At 34.4% G+C, this 20,818-nt stretch overlaps 4 protein-coding genes and 1 long non-coding RNA gene across 5 annotated transcripts; all 5 read right to left on the bottom strand.

The window, feature by feature from the left end:
• Positions 1 to 16: 16 nt before the first annotated feature.
• Positions 17 to 470, bottom strand: LOC123318028 (general transcription factor IIH subunit 5). Its single transcript, XM_044904695.1, has 2 exons — positions 351 to 470; positions 17 to 294 (listed from the first exon to the last, which is right to left on the bottom strand). The coding sequence occupies exons 1-2, from the start codon at positions 383 to 385 to the stop codon at positions 108 to 110; spliced, it is 222 nt and encodes a 73-aa protein (XP_044760630.1). The 5' UTR covers positions 386 to 470; the 3' UTR covers positions 17 to 107.
• A 722-nt stretch (positions 471 to 1,192) lies between these two features.
• LOC123318030 lies at positions 1,193 to 1,542 on the bottom strand. The gene is made up of 2 exons (XR_006538242.1): positions 1,485 to 1,542; positions 1,193 to 1,383 (listed from the first exon to the last, which is right to left on the bottom strand). It is a non-coding gene; the product is annotated as an uncharacterized LOC123318030 (long non-coding RNA).
• Positions 1,543 to 6,885: 5,343 nt separating this feature from the next.
• LOC123316768 (39S ribosomal protein L12, mitochondrial) lies at positions 6,886 to 7,623 on the bottom strand. Its single transcript, XM_044902985.1, has 2 exons — positions 7,490 to 7,623; positions 6,886 to 7,431 (listed from the first exon to the last, which is right to left on the bottom strand). The coding sequence occupies exons 1-2, from the start codon at positions 7,543 to 7,545 to the stop codon at positions 6,927 to 6,929; spliced, it is 561 nt and encodes a 186-aa protein (XP_044758920.1). The 5' UTR covers positions 7,546 to 7,623; the 3' UTR covers positions 6,886 to 6,926.
• A 1,360-nt stretch (positions 7,624 to 8,983) lies between these two features.
• On the bottom strand, positions 8,984 to 19,947 carry LOC123316237. The gene is made up of 4 exons (XM_044902185.1): positions 19,723 to 19,947; positions 15,678 to 15,719; positions 15,160 to 15,491; positions 8,984 to 9,282 (listed from the first exon to the last, which is right to left on the bottom strand). The coding sequence occupies exons 1-3, from the start codon at positions 19,931 to 19,933 to the stop codon at positions 15,184 to 15,186; spliced, it is 561 nt and encodes a 186-aa protein (XP_044758120.1). The 5' UTR covers positions 19,934 to 19,947; the 3' UTR covers positions 8,984 to 9,282; positions 15,160 to 15,183.
• On the bottom strand, positions 9,069 to 12,277 carry LOC123316235 (cell division cycle protein 27 homolog). The gene has a single exon (XM_044902183.1). It carries the CDS (start codon positions 12,087 to 12,089, stop codon positions 9,633 to 9,635), a length of 2,457 nt encoding a protein of 818 aa, XP_044758118.1. The 5' UTR covers positions 12,090 to 12,277; the 3' UTR covers positions 9,069 to 9,632.
• Positions 19,948 to 20,818: the final 871 nt, after the last annotated feature.

The following is a 20,818-nucleotide window of genomic DNA, read 5'->3' as shown; positions in this document are numbered from 1 at the left end:
AAATAAATCTAGAGTCAAAGATCAGATATTTGTACTGATAAGAAGAGTTCCGGAAGGAGTGTTCACTAAACTGTTTCAGTCTCAAATTACACACAAGATCACTAGTTTTATTGTCCTTTTTCAGCTAATGGGAAACTTATTTGATCCATTAGATCATCTATTTTCGCTTGTAGAACATCAAGTATATCGGCCGAGATAAAAAGATGGTTTTCATCCAAATCCTGAATGATAAACTTTCTTCCCAGTTTGAGGGTATCATCAAGATGAAGCAAAAATTGTTTCATAGCACCGTCACTAAAAATATTTTCAATTAGTATATATTGACAGAATTTAATAACATACTGACGTACCAGGTGACTAAAATTCCTTTCATAACATTTACCATTTTTGCTTAATTATTTAATTATTATTAGCTCAAAAAAACAACATAACGTTTTTCTAACCTAAATATGGAGAGTAGAGCATTGAACCAAAGAGGAACAAGAGATTTCACTCTACTATTATGACGCTGCGTGTTACCTAGACCCATAGACCTAATAATACACACATACCATTGAACTCTATGGGAACTGGAATGGCATCGCGATACAGGCAAAATGAGGAAGAGTGAAAGGGAAGAAGTAGAGCAACCTTTCTCTCTCGCACGCCGTTGCCATTAGCAACGTAAACATTTCAATGTGCTGGAATGAAAGAATGAACTATTCGAACTGAAAATATTTGAAGGTTTGATACTGATTGGAAAAATTCACTTCTTTCTCTATTTCCCAAATTGTTCAAATCTTTCAACGAGTCGGTTCGTACTAAAAATAATTAATCATTAGTTTGTCATTCTAATCGAAATTTCTAAAAATTTTGCACTTTTTTTAGTGATTTATGATGTTAATCATAATTTCCTGAATTTCGGGAACGAAATTTTTAATAATCACCCTTGCAGCCTTGATGAATTAATAAAATAGAAGCTTTAGAGTAATTTGAATATAAATATTAATTATAATCTTGAGGCAAGAATATAGGAAATGATCTTCTGAAAAGCCTCGGATAAAGCTTTGGAATCATATGAAAAGCAGTGTCAGCAAAGACAGAGTTGTCTCTGGAGCAGAGACAGTCGTCTCTGGTGTCAGTGCGAGAGATTTTAAATATTCCAAATAGTTCAATATATAAAAGGAATCATATCAAAAAGTAAAGAACAAAATTGCTGAAATATTTTTATTTAACATAATTGGGACAAAAATGTTACATTTGCTTAACAATTATTAAATAAAATTAATTTAGTCATTTTCTGACGAATAGTAGAGGATCCCCATGAAGTTCATCATTCATTAACTTTGATTGATGGAACATTCTACACTAGCCCTAGTGCACTCTTCATGGTCGAAATAAATCCTAAAGCGATTGTCTTTCGATAGTGAAAAAGAATGTTGGTATCATCAATTTCCAATGATTCTAAATATTCTATAGTTTCACTAAAAATTTCCTCAACATACCTCAGGGAAAAAGATCTAATTGGAGCTTTAAACCCTCTCCGGAACAGATTTCTAGAATTAAGAATGTCAAACACTCAATATTAATCATCATATTAATCAATTTTTCTAATGAATTCAACGGTAGCGGCACTATCTTCGAATTGTAAGTTCTTACATTTGTTATTAAGAAATTCCATAGCATCTGCTACCCCATTACTCATTGTTTGAGTAGCTAATCTGACATTCATAATTCTATTTTTATAATTGATATGCTGAGATGAGGGGGAATTAGCCAACCTTAGACCTTCCTCCATTTGAACTTTTTCTAATTCCTTGACAAACTGCCAAGAAATGTTTCCTGTGGGGGACTGCAAATTTTTTTCTGCAAATGTATTTCTACGGATACCAATTTTTCCTTCCTGTAGCTTTGGTCCAAAATTGTAAAGTAAAAGGTTTTCGGAGAGGGAACCTAAAAAAATGAAAAACATAAGGCATAATTCCTAATTATTTACTGCTTCTCTCTTTTTGTGGATTCTCACTTCTGTAAAACTGTTCAGGATGGATTGGTTTATGTGATACCAACACTTCACAGAAAAAATATTATATTATATTTATGTCCCCTGCATTATGGCATCCGTTTCCAACACAATACTGGACCATTGTTGTTATGAAATTCTTCTTATTCAAAATGTTTTTTGGTACTGCAAAAACCACTTTGGTCACTCTGGGAAACACATAGACTTAAAAAACACTCACCAAAAAACTATATTTAAGCTTTGAAAAAGCACAAGAAATTCTGTTCAACAGCTAACTTGACTGGATATATAGACATTTTTCGAGTTTCTTAGGAATGTAAATCGGAAGTATATGGCTTCTAAACAATTTTTCACCATGATTTTTACTAAAATACTGACAAAAAGACATTAAACAATGTAATTTAAAATTTATCTACGAAAATGACATTTAAATTTAGGTTATAATAGTGTAAACAAAAACACGTTAGAGAGAGAAAGGTTGCTCTACTTCTTCCCTCTCTCTCGGTCACAATTTCCGACGAATTTTGCTACCTACGAAGCCATTCCAGTTCCCATAGAGTTCAATGACACATACATACATAATTTTATTAGGTCTATGCCTAGACCTTGAACAGAAATGGGCGGAGTCCCTTATGTCAAATTCGAAATATTCAAACATAACCTAAACCTAGCAGACGGAACAGATTATTATTTTCTGAATTTTAAATTATCACGAACTATCCTCTAGAAACATTGATATTGTCAATATCAAAGATTATAGAGTAGAAAGATAGGAAACGCCCTCATATCGCTAGTACTAAAAACCGACTACATTTTGGCCAGTGAAAACACGCGTGACAATGAGATGGCGCTAAAAACGCACTGTCAAAACAGGAAAACTATTTGATAACAGTTTTCTGTTTTTTAATTGAGGGGCGCGAAATTCGAATTCGAATTCTATTTCTCGTATTGCACTCCAATATTGACTTTGTTTCTATCAGAAAACAAACATCCTAAGCGACAAAACAAAAGTATGGTTTTGCTTTGTGATCAGGATGTACATTTTCATCTAAACATTGTTTGGAATCAATTGATAGCAACGAAAAACGCTGTTGGATGTGCTATATGTTTATTTGCAATTTACAAAAATTGAAATAGTGGACAGTAAATGAAGCTTTAACTAGGACACTAAAGTATATGGTGATCTGCTATAGGTCGAAGGTGTTGTTTCTGTACAATAGGTTGTTCTGAATTAATGAACTTAGTTGAATTTGTAAAATATACATACATATATCAGAAATTAATATGAACCAATATTCAACATACCATCATAGCATACATATTCCAGTTACTTACAGAATTTTCAGAACAACACTTAAAAAAAATCTTACAGACATATGCAAGAGCTGTATGTCAGTATAGTTTCTTGGTGCTTTTTTTATGATTTCCTTATGATATGGTCTCTTCATGACACAATATACAAATTGATTAATGAATGAAAAAATCACTCAAGGCAGGTTTCATAAAACTTTGACTTTCTAAACAACAATTTGACAGTCACTCGGTTCCCAAATGGAAATCAATAAAACCTCTGCATTTCTGAATATATTGAAAGAGTAGCAATTGAGAATCATTGAATGGACCTATAAAGATCATCATTTCCCTAATAGGCCGTTCATGCAAGGGATGCTTTCTGCATACAACAATTTACGTCGATGAACAGTTCTCAATTGACCTACAGTAAAATGTTCATTGCACATGGTGTAGTAAGTAGTGTTTGCTGAATTAATTGTCTTCAAGCTCTGAGAATTTTATCCACTCCGGAGCACTGAAAATTAGAATCAATGAATGACCGATTCACATGTTACGACTTTCAATACTTACGCTTCCATTTTCCTTAGTTGAATGAAAAACTTAATCACGTAAAATACATTTTATTATTTGATCCACCGTTCTTTACGATTCAATAATTTTCGAACAATATTTTGATGTTTTCACCAATAAATAAGACAAAAAAATTCAAAAATCAGCAACTAGAACGAGCCAGATAAACAAAAAGCGGAATGAGAATCAAAACATTCAAAACCTCTTCGATCAAAATTGACGTCTGAAATCTTGAAAAATTTCATATATTTCTGCAAATGGCACTCAAATTAATATTTTAACCAGTCCTAGCGTCTTAAAAACACGCGTGACACACAGATGGCGCTCAAATCGCTTTAGTCGCCTCGTTTCCCATCTTTCTACTCTATAATCTTTGGTCAATATGATTGTCTGTTGAATTATGAGGAAAATGATTGAAACTCTTACGAATCGAAGCCATTCCAACCTTCTAACCTCACAAAAATTGTGGACGACAAAAAAAACGTTATTACAAGTGAAATTCCTCACTCGAAGAATTTAATGCTTATTCAATGTACGTATATTAACTAAAATTACAATAATATTCCTAATTATATGATTTATGTACACAACACCTGTTAATCCTCCACAATTCTATTTTGATATCTATCTGACAGCGGGTTGGAGTGGCCTATTTATCGATATTATTCATAAAAGGATGACTTATTCTTTATTCTAATGAAAAAATTGGATTACGAAAACACTTTTAACCAAGGATTATTTGCTTTCAATTCGACAATCAAAACACGAGACCAGCTGATTCTGTTCGACTGAATCTTCAATCTGATTGGCCATTCGAAATTCCTGCGATCTGATTGGCTCCCTCGCAACTAAAAGACAAGTGGGAAATTGGTCCGGGGCAAAGCATTGCGAAGGTCGCCCCACCATCGACATAGACTCGGGAACTAAATTTGAGGAGTGAAATCTCTTGTTCCTCTTTGATTGAACCAAAGAGGAACCTCCTCTTTGATTGAACTCTATGGGAATTCCCATAGAGTTCAATGGAGTAGAGAGAAGAACGATCGCTGGTTTGAGACCATAGATTTTTTGTCCCCTAAAATCATTGAACTAAAGTTCAACTTTAGTTCAGTGCCTAAAATATACTTCATTCACTTTTATTTTAGCAGTCGGTTGGCCATGGAAATTTGACACATTTCACTGAGGTAATTTTAATTTAAACTAGTTGAAGTTGACAAGAAAATTTGAAATATGCGCTATAGCATTCTTTTCAATTTATTTTTTTTCAAATTAGTACCTGTACCGTAAAAACATATGGCGCTGAGGCTTGTTTTTCGAGTGAGCTATCTAGCGTGTGGTCCGTATCAAAGATATTAGAGAGTTGAAGTGCGCACAGAACGTTAGCCTGAACGTAAACGTTAACGTGAGAAATAACGTCAGATATAACGTTTACGTGTTGTAATGAAATTTGAGTTGAAGTGCTGTCATCATGAAACGTCAGACGTTAAACATAACCTATCAATTTGATTTTGCTTTCGTTTCGCGTGAACTCTCTTTTATCTAATATTGAGCTCCGACAGTTGGAATAACATTTGGAATATTGATGTTCTAATGATTTATATGCCTAATAAAGAGAATTTTCAGCTTGGAAGTATTTTATTATCAATGAAGTGTTCAAGTGTTAGAGACATCAGCAATGTAGTTTCAGCCATTTCCTTATGTACTGAATGTAATCTGATAACACAGTAATTTAACTTAATCCTTTTGATAACTTTCAAATCACTGCTGATTTCCTATAATTTTCGTTCATTATGAGAAAATACACAGGAAATGTAAACAATGACAGTTTGAGGTTATCGAGAATTGCATTCAACAATCAAAATTCGGCCATTCGCAAGTCATCGGTGCTACTCGTTTAACGTTCGGTTAACGTACGTCGATGTTTAAGGTATACGTGGGAGACCGCTAGTTTACGTAGGCCGTAAAGCTGACGCTAACGTTAACGTTAAAAACGGACGAATGAGCATGCGTAGATGTCAATTATAACGTTAACGTTTACGTTCATGGCTGCACTTCAAGTCTCTATTCTTCATCGGATGAGAAATCCATTTCAATCGATTTTTTTCGAGGAAAACACACAAAAATCGTCACGTTTCTGCTTACTTCACCGCTTTGGTGCGAGAAAAACTTCCCGCATAGACTGCGTCGTTCCCGTGCTGGTGTGGAGAATCCTTTTCATTCATTGCTGTATCCCTTTACCGAGAATAAATCTACAAAAAGACTGAAAAACAAAACTATCGGTGCGATCAAACTTATAATTTCTTAGGGCTACTTGCGACTGTGTGTCCTCCTGTGACTGAAGAGACCCAACCGTGACCCCACAGATCCTTCCACACTTCGAGCTCTATAATCTTTGCTCAGATCAATAAATTGATCTGGATCTGGGATAGTCACCAACCACATCTGGCCGACGCTTCTCGAGTCTACTTAAGGAATAAGAGAAATTCTTAAGGACTCTCGACACCAACGCGGTACTGCGGGAACGGGAACGACGTAGTGTATCTCACACTCTGTGGGGATCCTTAAACCGGTCCGATAACATTTTGCGTCATGAATGGTCCAGTGTAGTCATTATAACTACCCTTTTTCGAAAGTGGCCAAATTAGAATAATTATTTGAAATTTCAATTTAATTTTCATAGGATGCTGAATATACGTATACAATAAATGTGACTTACTCTGAAAAATTAACAAATAAGTATATTTGTTCTCAGTAGAAAACTTTCGAATTCCGAACAAGAACGAACATCTGATCGGCATTTTAATCATCAAATTAGGAGTACATCTATATTTGCAGTAGTCAATTCGACTACAACGGACCTATTAAAGGTTAAGAAAATAATTTAAATATATGAAATTCCATGTCCATATCCAAAAGTAGCAATTTTTTCAAAAACAATAGTGGATCTGCTGAGCTTTGAAGTTGCTAAGGCCTTATATAAAACTTCTATACAACTACGATTTAACATCGGAAAATGAAAAATGTAGTTTTCATATTTAACTAAATTTATTACTGCTCATAAAACTATTTATTCTACTGCTACAACACCGCCCACTTTCTCTATTGCTTCTTTCAATTTATCTGCTTCATCCTTAGCAATATCAGCCTTCACGACTGCTGGTGCAGATTCAACAAACTTTTTAGCTTGCACCAAATTCATTCCTTCCATAATACCCTTGATTTCTTTGATTAGAGCCACTTTTTGTTTCTCCTCAAATTTCATCAATTTTATAGTGAAACTAGATTTGGCCTTTATAGGAACTACATCCTCCTCATCAACAGAAGCTGCTGCAGGACCCGCCACTTGAACAGCGCTTATATCTGAGAGGTTCAATCGTTTTTTCAAGAGGTCACTCAATTCACAAACTTCTAAAAGGTTTAATTTTGAGATATCGTTGAATAGCTTCTCAATTTTTTCTGATGCTGGTTTATCTGCGTTTGAAGGTGGCGGTATAGTTAAATTTTCTATTGGTGACGCACTTGCGGTTCCGGGTGCTGTGGAGTATTTCTGCTCAGTTCTCAGGGAAGCTGTACTATAATTGAATGTTACGAGTTATATAGAAAAGAAGTTGGAAGATTGAGATGATATACCTGAGAGATGGACTTCGTCTGACGCATTGATGCAAACAAAATCTCACAGACTGCATATTTTTCAATAAGAAAATTTCAGTAATAATCTAGAGAAAAATCGCACCTCAATGTCCTCAATGATATAGGTTAACCTCTTTGGGTTAACGTCAGTCATAGATGATATTGTTCATAGTCTATGATCGAGAGTAGAGAAAAGAAGAACTTCTTCTTGCAGACCACAGATTTTTGTCCGGTAGTCGATTCATTTTTTATCCAATAGATGTGTTAGTGTCGCTACACGGAAATAAATGTTTTTTTTTTATGCAAACGGTAAATTCAAAGATTATAGAGTAGTACCAGAGCATGGTAGTACACTATTATCTTTGGGCGAATTATTGTAGCTATGGAGAGAAGGTATGGAGGGTACCCTCCATAAGAGAAGGAGAACGATCGCTGCTTTCAGACCAGATTATTTGTCCCCTAAAATATCTACCAATATGTACTTAATGTTCTTGATCACGGGGGAACGAAATTTTGTTTCTAACTATTTGAAGTTGGCTGAGTGAACTGTCTTCCTGGTAACAGACGATTAGAGTCAAAGATTATAGAGTATCTATAATCTTTGGACAAAGAGGAACCTCCTCTTTGATTTGGATTAGAGTATTATTTTCAATTTTTGATGAGAGAACATGGTGAAATGTTGAAGCGTGCGCTAGGGTAAGAGTGGTTTGGCATCGAAAAGAAAAGGAGAAGATATAAAATTGTAGAGGACATATTTGAGATAAAATTGGAAAAAAATCTTACCTCAAAAATCGACTCCGAATAAATTTGTGATGAAAATATCAAAACAGATTGATTATTATCGAAATTGTCATCCCTCGTGAGAAGTGGACTCTTCTGAATAAAAATATCTGATCAATAAAACTACATGGTTCAGAAGTGGACATTTCTGAATAGTTTTGTTGGCATAACATAAAATATGGTCTATAACGGTTCTCAGCTGAATATTGGAAGCAGAATCTACTCTAATAAGTGGTAAATCTGAGATTGCTACATTTTTGTTGTCTTTAAGTTCCTCACTGCGAATGTAAATAAATTTGAAGATTACATTAAACCAATTATTATTATTATCTATTATATCTATATTCTATTTTCAATAAAAAATGATAAACCAAAGAGGAATCTTTGGATAAACATGCGTAGTTACAATTTTTCTCATCAGTGATTCATTTTGAATAATTTATTATAAATGAAAAAAGCTGATAACTTATTTCTTTTTATGAAGTGAATTGTATATTTTATTGCATATAAATCAGGAAATTCATATTCGTTATAGATTTGAAGAAACGTAATTGAAAATCTACTGACATAATTTAAAATAAAAGGCAGTTCATTTCAAATTAACCATACACCAGGCGATCGCAGCGACTCCTATCTTACTGCTGTTATGTAATCTGTGGTTGCTAGTTGGTCCATAACTACAGGTGGCAGGTGAATCGTGAAATACAAACAAGATTCAAAATACGATTATTATTTGGTTTACCCCTTTTCATTTTTCGATAATACTGTCATTTCATTAATACAAAAAGAAAGTGATCAATTGCTTTGCGAAAATCACGAATATATTGATAAAACATTCATACAATATTGAAACATTAAACAAACGAAATTTGGCAATTCAATAAAAAAATGATATGAATAATATAGTGGAACTTAGTTTTTGATTATATTTTAGAAGAAATATGGGTAGATTTGTTATCAATACCAGTCCAATGCCAAGTCAAAATATCGAATACAAACATCACTGGCCCAAACTGTAAGATAAAATAAATTAAAAATACATTTAAACTAGAGATTATTCGAAAAAAATACTAAATCTTTTTATGAGGTAGACTCATGACAGAACTGTACATAATCTGTTTAATCAATTGGATATATATTTATATTGTGTTGTAAATTTGCACTTGGATAAAACACCTACTTTTAGTCATAGTTTAATTAACATAACTACACCGCAAACAATAAAAAAAAACATCTAAATAATTTTGATCACTTATTCAATAGAATTCATTGTCTATATATATATATAGAATAAAAAAGAAATATTTTGATTGTATGTACAAGCATGCTATCATCCCACAAGGTTATCAATGAAATCATATACTCAAAAACTATCTTCACTATCTTCCTCAAGGAGACTAACAAAGCTAGGTCGCTCCCCTTGTGGAGCAAAAGGACTTTCAGATTGATAGACGTTGGGTGAATTGCTCGAATCTCCTGGATCACTTCTACCTCCTATTGGCGGATCAAAGGCAGCTTTCATTTGGTTAAAGGCACCCTTAGGGTCTAGATCAGTTGCCCAGCTGAAATACATCAAGGCAAGATCGGTATTTCCTAATTTCTTATGAATTTTCCCAATTAGGTAATAAACCATTGATTCCTTGGGTACCATCTGTTGCAACTCTTCGAGTTCCTTTAGGGCTTCTGCATGTCTGCCCATTGCAAAGTATACTGATCCACGGTGGAACCTGCACAAAGGGCTCTTTGGGTCGTTGTGTATGGCTAGGTCGAATGTACTTAAGGCTTTCTCATTGTTCTTCATTGCATGTTGTATTATACCCAAATGGCAAAGAATGATCGAACTTGTAGGGTTTATTTGTAGGGCTTTAGCAAAATTCATTTCAGCTAGGTTAAACCGTTCTTGTTTAGAGTAAATGGTTCCCATACCAAACCAAGCGTTATAATGTCTAGGATTTAATCTCACAGAATTCCTGAAACAGCTCATAGCCTTATCAAGCTCTTCCGTAGTTATATACTCATGGCCAAGCAATGTGTGAGCATAGAAGTAGTTAGGATCACACTGCACTGCCCTTTGGAAAAATTTAATAGCAGAATCATGTTCTTTATGCAATGACATGCAATTACCAGCTGCACACCATGTTATAGGTGAATACTGCTCTGTACGAATCAGATCTTGCGCCAAAGCAGATAGATGCGCTTCTTTCTGCAAATGCCATAGTGATGTGGAGTAAATATCCATGAATTCCAGCTGGTAAGGATGCTTTATATGTACCTTACTGAAATATTTGATTGCTTCCTCATATTCTGAAAGTTCAAAATGAGCAACACCTAGCTGACACTGCACCCAAATCGTGTTCAATTGATTATTCGGCAGTGAAGAAAAAGTCTCGATCGCTTCCCTACTTTGAAACAGTTTCAGTTCAGAGAATGCTTTCCCGATAGTTCTCAAGAGTAACATTAAACCTTCCGCACTCTGTTTCTGTATTAGTGTACCTTTTTGCGTGCACTGTTCAGTCTTATTTTCATGGGGCTCTTCGATAGTTTGCTTGGATCTTTGAGACACATCGTTTTTACTTTCTGAAGTAATTGTCTCACTTTTCTCTTTTTTGTCAGTCTTATTCAAATTCCTTGTGTTAATCTCATGAAAATTATTCTTGTTCATGTTGAATTTCGGTATCCTCTGTTTGGTTTTTTTTGTTGGTGATTTCGGTGTCACAAATTTGTTCTGATTTGGGGATGTGTTATTCTCCTTAACTGAGTAACTGTTAGTGAAAAGCCTCGAGCTCCTTCGTACATTTTGGTAAGTTTGCATTGTCGGGGTCTTTGTGTTGGTGACAGAGATGCACTGTTTTGAATTCTGCAGAATAGATTCCTTCCTAGCTATCAGATTGTCCTGCGATTTTAGTCTCTTTGGAAAAGATTGATTATAAGTGTTTGCTTCCATTAACATTAGGTGAGAGGAAAGTTTAGGGGTGTTAGATTCTGGACTAGAATCCATGAGGAATCCAAAACTCGGACTCATCGGACTGGAGTTTTCTCGTTTGAATCGGCTCCCTTTATGCTTTGTGGTTGGCAAAATGGGGGCAAAACCCGATATACCAAGTGGGTTTGATAAGGGACTACTCTCCTCTGGTGTTGTGAGTGAATTTGAATTCATCATGTTGAATTTATTGAATAATTGTTGGGGTGTTTTGATAATATACCCTATAACTTCCTGTGGAGTTTCATCCTGTTTGTCCAATAAATTTTCATTTATGATAGCACTCTCTATATTATTCAAGTTATGTCCATGGCACATAGATAAATTTGGCAAGTTTTCTAGTTGGAAAACTTTCTGTGGGTTTGGGTTATGACCTAACTTACATAATTCCTCAAAACTTGACCATAAAAAAGGATTGACTTCTAATGCTTTACACCATGATTCTATAGCGTTATTTTTTCTCTCAGTTTTATTAGCTATTTTTCCAAGTAATAGATGCACAAATGATGCTTGATCTCCATATTCAGCTGTCAAGTCGTTCAAGTTTGTACCTTTAATATTGTCCTTTAGTACAGCCTCTGCCTCAGCATACTTCTCAAGATCAAAAGCACACAATCCAAGTAAATATCTGCACTGGGATGAGAGATTCGATTTGCTTTTTAGCGTGTAAAACGTTTTATCCTTCTCACCATTCCTGTAGTAGCTTGTAGCTAAGAGATATAAGGTTTCATTGTTATCTATTTCTGCGTGAAGTCTTTCAGCTAGAAAAATAGCATCCTTGTAGTCATAATTGTTCAAACAATGCCAAATTGACGCTTGCACTGGTTCCTGAATAATCATTGTGACGTTTTACTTTCAATTCTTCATAGTTCTGATTTTTGTAACCATATATTATAGTACTGAAAACATTAGCTGATCGAAATTTGAAGAATATATCCAAATATTGTTGTTTCTCAAGACTCAAATAAAATATTGGATTATATTTTTATGACAGACGACACATGTCATCATGTCAAACAAAAACCACAGATTCAAGTTCCTCTTTGCAAAAAAATGGAGAGTAGAGAGAAGGAGAACGATCGCTGCTTGGAGACCAATAGGGTAGTTCATGTTTTTGCCAATAGGCGCGCTGGCAATCACGGGATGGCGAAATTTTGATTTAAACTAGTTGAAGTTGGCTGAGTGAACTGTCTTTCAGGTGACATATAATAAGAGATTTAATGGCCGTATGCACCGTTTGATCGAACGAATCTTAATTTTTAAAAAGACGTTTAAGCATAGAATCTCTATGGAAAAAAAGGATGTTTAAGGAATTAATCTCGTTTAATGAAACGGTGCATATGGCCATAAGAGAACAATATAATATGACCATGGTGAAATGTTAAAATGTGCGCTAGTGTAATGGTGAACTGTCTCTCTTCTGGTGACAGATGATTAGAAAAATATTATTATTTTCGATTTTTGATAAGAGAACAACATATGAAGGGTACAGGGAAACAACCATCGATGTCAATTTTCCTTCCTTTCCAACTTCGAAATCCGTTCATATTATTTGAAATATGACAAATTAAATACTATTGTTCTCGAAATTAACATTATTAAAATTATTAATATACTACTTTTCATTCTGAATCGAATGGTGTGTCTAACTCATTTTCGGACAAAAATTGACATCAATGGTTTTTTCCCTGTAGGTACCCTTCATATGACCATGGTGAAATGTTGATATGTGCGCTAGTGTAAGAGTGTTTTGGCATCGGAAAGAAAAGGAGAATCAAATTTCCGAGTGCATTTTTCAGAGAAAATTGAAAAAAACCTTAGCTCGAGAATCGACTCGGAATAAATTTTTGTGTCAAGAGCACTTTTGGGATGAAGATATCAAAAAGATGATGGATTCATAATAAACGAAATCGAAATTGTCATCCCTCGTGACAAGTGGACTCTTCTGAAGAAGAGTATCTAACCAATAAAACTACATGTTTCAGAAGTGGATATTCTTGAAGAATTTTGTTAGCATAACATAATATATGATTTATAACGGTTCTCAGCTGAATATTAGAAACAGAATCTACTCTAATGAGTGATAAATTTGAGATAACTACCTTTTGTTGTCTTGATATGTATATAATTTTGAAGATTACATTAAACCAACTAACAATTCCTGTTTTCAATAAACAATTTTGAACATATTATGTAGGTATCATTTTTTTTTTTATCAGTGATTTCTCTTGAATTTCATCAATTTCGTCATTTATTATGCATTAATAAAGCTGATAACTTAGCCCCCTTTATAATGTGAATTGTACTTCATTGCATATAAATCAGAAAATTCATATTTATTATATATTGGAAGAAAGTTATTTGAAAAATCATCAGAAAATACTACGATGACAAATAACCCTAAATAAAATGAAGGTTGCTCATTTCAAATGGAGGACTTCCCTACATGTTTGCCAACCTAGAAAAAGGTCTAAAAGGTCTACCATCAGGGAATGATTGCTTTCTAACGAAACCTACTTCATTCTTTCCGCAATGATAAAATATATTTATGAAATTCTATCGAGCTTTCTAGAGTTTACTGTTAAGAAAAAAAGATTTTCATAACCTCGATTGCTGATTGGTTGAAATTTATGTTGGTATCACTACTTCTTGTGACAATCGACATATTTCATTGGCAAATGTCATTTTTACTGATATATATAATATTAATATTGTCTGCTGTATAGCTTACAAAATACAAGAAAACAAGAATGCGTTCAAGCAAAGATTGTGCACATAACCAAAACTTTGCCCATAACCTAACAGATTACTTTTTTCTTCTTGACATTTGCCAACGAAACATGTCAATTGTCACAAGAAGTAATAATACCAACATAAATTTCAACCAATCAGCAATCGAGGTTATGAAAATCTTTTTTTCTTTTTAACAGTAAATTCTAGAAAGCTCGATAGAATTTCATAAATATATTTGATTATTGCGGAAAGAATGAAGTAGGTTTCGTTACAAAGCAATCATTCCCTGATGGTAGACCTTTTAGACCTTTTTGTAGGTTGGCAAACATGTAGGGAAGTCCTCCATTGACGCTTAAATCCCCACCTCTTATCGATAAACGTAGCGATCGCAGCGACTCCTACCCTACGTTCCTCGTTTTGGAGACACATTTTTAGTACGGCGATCGTTTTTCTTCTCTCTACTCTCCATAGCATATTTATATTAGTGCTCTGTGGCAACATAGACATAGAGACATGGACTGAGCAATGTCAGCATGAAAATGTATTTTTTATAGAAAGAGAGAAATGATCGTCGGGCATTTACCTGTCTCTTTTGTGTTCGCATAGAGGTAAATTCTAGAAAAAGACAACTGCATGCCCGACGTGCTTCTCTTTATGTCACTTTTTTGACCGTATTTCATACATAGATATAAAGGGAAGGCACAGTCCAAGGAGATGAGATAGATATATCTTCTTGGGCACAGTCCATGTCTATATGTCTATGTGTGGCAAAAACCATTGAACTCTATGAACGAACTCAAAACCAGAGATATAGAACAAAATCACAGCGCCGACCATAGATTTAGTGCGTTTTCTTTTTGGGAATTTTTCATATGTAGATTTTAGCTTTACAGTGGCAAAAGTACAAAGCTGGTATGTGTAATTTTGAACAAGCCGATGTTATGGTTACATCAAAGATTAACAACTCTTTGTTACTCTTTGGTTACATGATGGAATTTATAACCTTTGATATGACTTGAGTAGCAAATAGTCATGTTTGATTACAAATCGAATCTATCATATCACAATTTCATTTTTCATTACTTAGCCACTACTTATTTCTGGATAATTTTAGTTTTCTTAGGTAGAGCATCTTACTTGAATTGAACATCGAAATTCAGATTTTTGTGGTACTCACTGGCACACATTAACGGCTTAGTGATCACTCATCCGTTCCTGGATCTTCAGCTTCAGTTTCAGTTGGTTCAGTAGGATCTCCTTCACCTCCACTTCCAGGTTCGGCTTCTGTGTTATTTCCATCAGCAGCGCCTCCTGCCCCTGGTGGTATAGATACTGATTTAACTCCAGTAATTTCCGGATCCAACATAAGACCTTCCCATTGACATATGCAGATATCATCGTCAGTACAAAAACCACCCTGCCAGCCATTCCACCAGCAGTGCATCTGACAAAACTTCTCAAAAGCAGGGGTTAAGTCTCTGGGACAATATTTTACTAACCATGAGGTATCTGAAATTATTTTGTTCGAAGAAAGATAAAGTTTTTGTTAGTTAGCTTTCTTAACCTGATAACTAAAATAAGTATAATTTAACATGATATTGAGCGAATCGATAATGATGAATTAATGCTCTCAATAATTCATCGAACCATCATTATCACTAATGTGATATGGCTGAAAATTCGGAGATTACTCACCATTTTCAGACATTCCCGTGTCATTCCATTTCAGCCACATTTCTGAAAAAAAAAATTGATACAATTCCTAACCACAGAAAGTACGATAAGTGATGAGAGTCGGATATTATCCTTTCATAAAACAGGAACATAAGCATCGCATTTGTTATTTCTTGGAGTGCTTTAAACGGTAGCGAATTGAAAAATGTTCGTTTAATACATATCCGTTTAATCTAACTCCTCTTTGAATAGAAACCCCATTGTTCTGTTCCCCTAACGAGTGTGGCACCACATAATTGTAGGGATTATTTCTAATCTTAGAACATAGATACATGGAATGGACATTCAGTGCTACTAAGACTACGTTCGGCCAGTTAACACCGGTACAGAGCGAGTAGAACTAGAATGATGTCTAAAAACACGGTGCACGCACTCGTCAATTTTTGAATGCAATGACATCTTATACGTATACCAAATCGAAAATAAGAGATTTGTTTCGTGGCGGCGCCACCATGTTCTATCCTTGTTCTATCAACGAAAGTGTAATGATACACTCTCGTTTTATTTTGTTCTGCGTTGTTATCTATCAAAGATCACAGTAATCTGTGATCCCGATTAACGAATCAAATATACTTCATTCAACTTTATTTTAGCAGTCGGTTGGCCATGGAAATTTGACACATTTCACTCTGTATAGTACGAAAATGTGGGGTTATGAAGCTTGTCAAAACATTTTTGGGTTTTAAATCAACGCTATGTTGCCCATTATACGTGAAAGTTTCTGTTATTACGTATTTTATCACAATGCCGAATCTCTTCGGAAAATATCTGACGAACATAATTGAAGTTTATACAAACTGATTGAAGGAATACCAAATCCAGTTATTTGCATGGAAAATACAAGAGATCAGTATAATATCATAATATGCACTAGCTTGAGGAGAGTTAATGTTCGTTATCTTTTTTGGCTTACATCATTTGTAGATTTCAAAAATATTAACCCGAAGTGAAATACATATGATGCAGTGGTTGGCAATGGGTATCTCCCGAAGGAATTAACAGATAATTACAAGAATGTTAAATTTTTCAATAAAAATCATCTTGCATCAATATAAGTAAAAGGAGTTGAAGGAAGTTTCAAGTTAAGATGCAACTTCACCGTTGAACAAAAATTTCACATGAATAAACAGTAACAGGGCAACTTGCGCGTATTTGTGGCTATTCATCTTAAAATATTGATGTAATTATAATATTTAGTTATTTATTAGTACCTTAAGACATTTACATTGTATAGGATAAGTCAAATGAAAAACAGAAAAATCCATTTTAGGGAAATCATTCTCCGATGACATTTATCGAAAATCCTGTAGTTAACTTTTCGCATTAATTCACTCAAACATAAAATTCTGAAATGCCACCACTTTTTTGGGTCTCCCAATAGAAGAAAATTCTTTGTCATACTCTTCATTCACATATTCACAATCTTTCTGATTGTGGAAATATTCAGCTGAAATATAAGTCGTTTAGATTCAGATGAAACATTATATAAATTCTCTTACCTTGAATATGTTCGCTACCGCCTGACGTATTGTGGATTTTAGAATATATCAGGGTATAACTATTTGAATGAGCGGACCTGAATTCTAAATAGCACTTCCTGAAACCCTGTCTCTTTTTTCAATCACTTTCGGCATTTTCGTTATAAAAATTGATATTAGTTGTGGCAACGGCGTTATGACATTAACGACATTTCATGAGTGCCAACCTAACTTCGTTCTAGTTACAAAAACTTGAGAAAATTATTTCATGGCCAACCGACTGCTAAAATAAATTTGAATGAAGTATAGTTATTTAATCAACAAGGTTTTTAATAAAAGCGATTAATGATTGAGATATTTTAACGTGTGAGCGAAGCGAGCACGTTAATGTTCGAGATCATTAATCGCTCAATTAATAAACGAGTTGATTACAAGATTTTTCCGTCGACAACATTTCGAATTTAATGTGAAATCTTGATTGAAAAAATTTTCTATCGATACCTAGTCAAATTTGACACCTTTTAAATTTTCTATGCTCATATCGAAATGTTGATATTTATGCGGCCGATCGAACAATTCGAGAAGTCCATAGAGGGAATTTTCGAGTTGTGACATTTTGAGTAAATCACATTGATATCAGTCCCTATTATATCTGTTGAAGAAAGTGTGGAGCTGGTGGAAGCTGGAGTTGTAGTAAATAGATATATTGATTACTCTCTAACCATCATAATTTTTCTGCAACCTCCACAATTCATCTCTTCTCAATTCACCCGCAAGGTACTACGAAAATCAATGCTACATAAAAATGAAATAATTATTTGGGAAGCTGCTGAATACTTCTATGTTCGATTACCCATGACGATAATGCATTAATAGGAAATTAATCAATAAAAGGGTTTATTAACAGCTAATTTCGTGTGCGTTAAACAGTACTATTATTAAGAGGTCGGCGGAAAAAAATATTAACCGTATTATTTGGTCAAATCTGTTAACGAATATCTGAGATTTACACTAAAATTTTCGTTGTAGAAACGAATCTGCAGATATTTCAACACTATTGAAGGATTCGCAGGAGTACTTACTATTCTCGAAAATAATTTCTGTTTGACAAATTGTATTCATAAAGGAGCGATATGATTTCAATAAAACACATTTGATTGGCGAAATCTCCAATATATTCAGTCGACGGAAACTGGAATAGATTCATGTATTTCTGTTTCTTAATAATTCATGCTCACAATTCACATAACGTATTTTCAATACAGTTCCTTTGACTAAATATCGCTAAGGTTGCCATAAAACTCTTAGCTGGTATCCGTCCCGAATTTGGTTCTACTTCAAATTCCAACAACAAAGGATGATAGTCCAACGACACCGAATTCTTTGCTGAAGTTCTTTATGGTCCATACAGAAGACTGAACGACATGTTGAATAAATGAATTCTCGAAACTAATACATTTTCACACACCAATAATCGCTTATAAATACAGCACTTTCGCAATTCGTAGGAATAATGTATTCAAATTATTTTCAAATATCAATTGACAACTGTCAATTTTTAAATAGCGCTACCTACAGTGGGAAAAATGTCACTTATCCCCCATTTCCAACGTCGGAAAAACAAAATCTAACTCACTCCAGTCTTTGGAATGTTTATTTTCCGTTCCATGTATGTATCTATGTTCTAAGGTTCGAATTGGACATTTCACAAACCCGCTTTGGCAATTATGATCAAAATCTTCATATTGTCCGGGTGTCAGAATTGTGAATTGATTCACTTTCATAATCATCAATGATAGGTAGATGAATATTCACTTTTCGACACCACAAAAACATGACTTGTAATGCCCTAAAAGGAGATGTCAGTCATAACATGGAAATAAATTTGCGTATATGCAAAAAAGCGTTGCAATTCTCGAATTATTTCATAGAAATCTGTTCTAGGACAAATGTTTTTCAGCAGATAAACGGTATTATTTATTGAAAATAAGCTAATTTCGAGGCAATTTTTTTCACTTTCGAATAAATAACTTCTTTATGCAGTCCGATTTTTGGTATCTATGGAGAGCTTCTAAAATAATATGGCGATAAGAAGATTTCCGTGATAGAAAAGTGTCCTAAAAACGGAAAATAAGTGAGGCGATATCTATAAAAGGCAAGAATTTCATCGTCGATGTTTTATCATATAGTATATCTTTTAATTTGGTCACATTATAGCAGCTAAATGATCAAATACGAAATGTTTACTAGCTTCGAATACTTTTTAAAACAGCCGTCATGGTGCGCCTTCTATAACGAGTTCATCATAGATGCTGAGTAATCATAGACCGTTTTCATATTCTGTGCATTTGAGATCTATGCAATCAAAGATTCCTCTTTGGTGCAATTCTGTGCCGTTTCTGGAGACTAGAGATAAGGAGAACGATCCAAGGATATATGGATTCTATTTCGACGTATTAAAAAAGTGACACGAAAAACAAAACGGAGAAAATAGGGGTAAATCGATATTTTCAGCCATTTTGACTTACCGTCTCCATTAGAATCGCTCTCATTTCCGCCTCCGCCTCCACCTCCGCCTCCACCTCCGCCTTCGCCTTCGCCTCCCCCTCCATCACCCCCAGCTGCCGGATCTGCCTCACCTTCGGGTTCTGGGGCGGCTTCCTCCTCTTGGGCAAAGACCAAGAAAACGAAAGCCAAAAGGATTGGTGCTAGGCTGACCAAGATTCGTCTAAGCATCATGACTGCTCGAATTAGGCAGTAGAGGCAATAATTTCGCTTTTTATAATCTGTTATTTCAAAGATGGTTGCGAATTTATTGCCACTCTGTTTTTCGCTATTTACCAACATCTTTTATTGCCCGATTTATTAATCCGCTTTTTATGTACGTGTTTTGAACGATTTATTTGTTCCAATTTCGAAATCCTCGGAACTGATGATTTTTCAAGTGGCCATACAGGGTGTAGAGTGTGAGCCTTATTTATATACAAATAAGTTTGACGCTATTTGACCTTCGCTAGGTAGAAAGATTGCTCCACATTTTCGATTATTCACTTTGTACATTTCACTGGTAAAAAATCGATGAGAAAGAGCCAGAATTCGAAGGACAATAATTTATGGCTTTATCCCATCAGTTTTCCACCATTGAAATTCTTTCAGAATACCCTGTATATTCAGGACAATATTTCGAATCTTTTCTGAAGATAACTGAAGTACTGAGTAAACTTTGGTGTCGTACTTGGGAGTCTTTATAAAGATAAAACTTTTCCATAGACGAAATAAATAGTGTTTACAAAGATAACTGTGCATTCAGCACTCCTAATATAGATTTTCAATTGATTCTCGCTTATTTTTTTTCCAAACTACAAAATTTCGCTTTCACTCGAAAGATAATTCAGCAAAAGTTTTTGGGATTATTTTGGGGACAAGTTATTCCTGGAAACTACCAATTTGAAGAAAAATAAGGAATTTTTGAAAAAATTTAAACTCCAGAATATCTTAAACGCTTCCTGAATATTCTTGGGGTTTCAGAGCATTGAAGAAAAATATACGAAGGCCCGAATCAAAAATTTTTCCTTGAACCCAGGAAAGTGGTCATTTTTCTAAATGAACAATATTGATGAATTT

Source organism: Coccinella septempunctata, chromosome 7, assembly GCF_907165205.1.
Source record: "Coccinella septempunctata chromosome 7, icCocSept1.1, whole genome shotgun sequence".
Classification (NCBI taxonomy): domain Eukaryota; kingdom Metazoa; phylum Arthropoda; class Insecta; order Coleoptera; family Coccinellidae; genus Coccinella; species Coccinella septempunctata.
The sequence above is the reverse complement of the archived record's forward strand: the minus strand, read 5'-3'. Positions and strand labels throughout refer to the sequence as shown.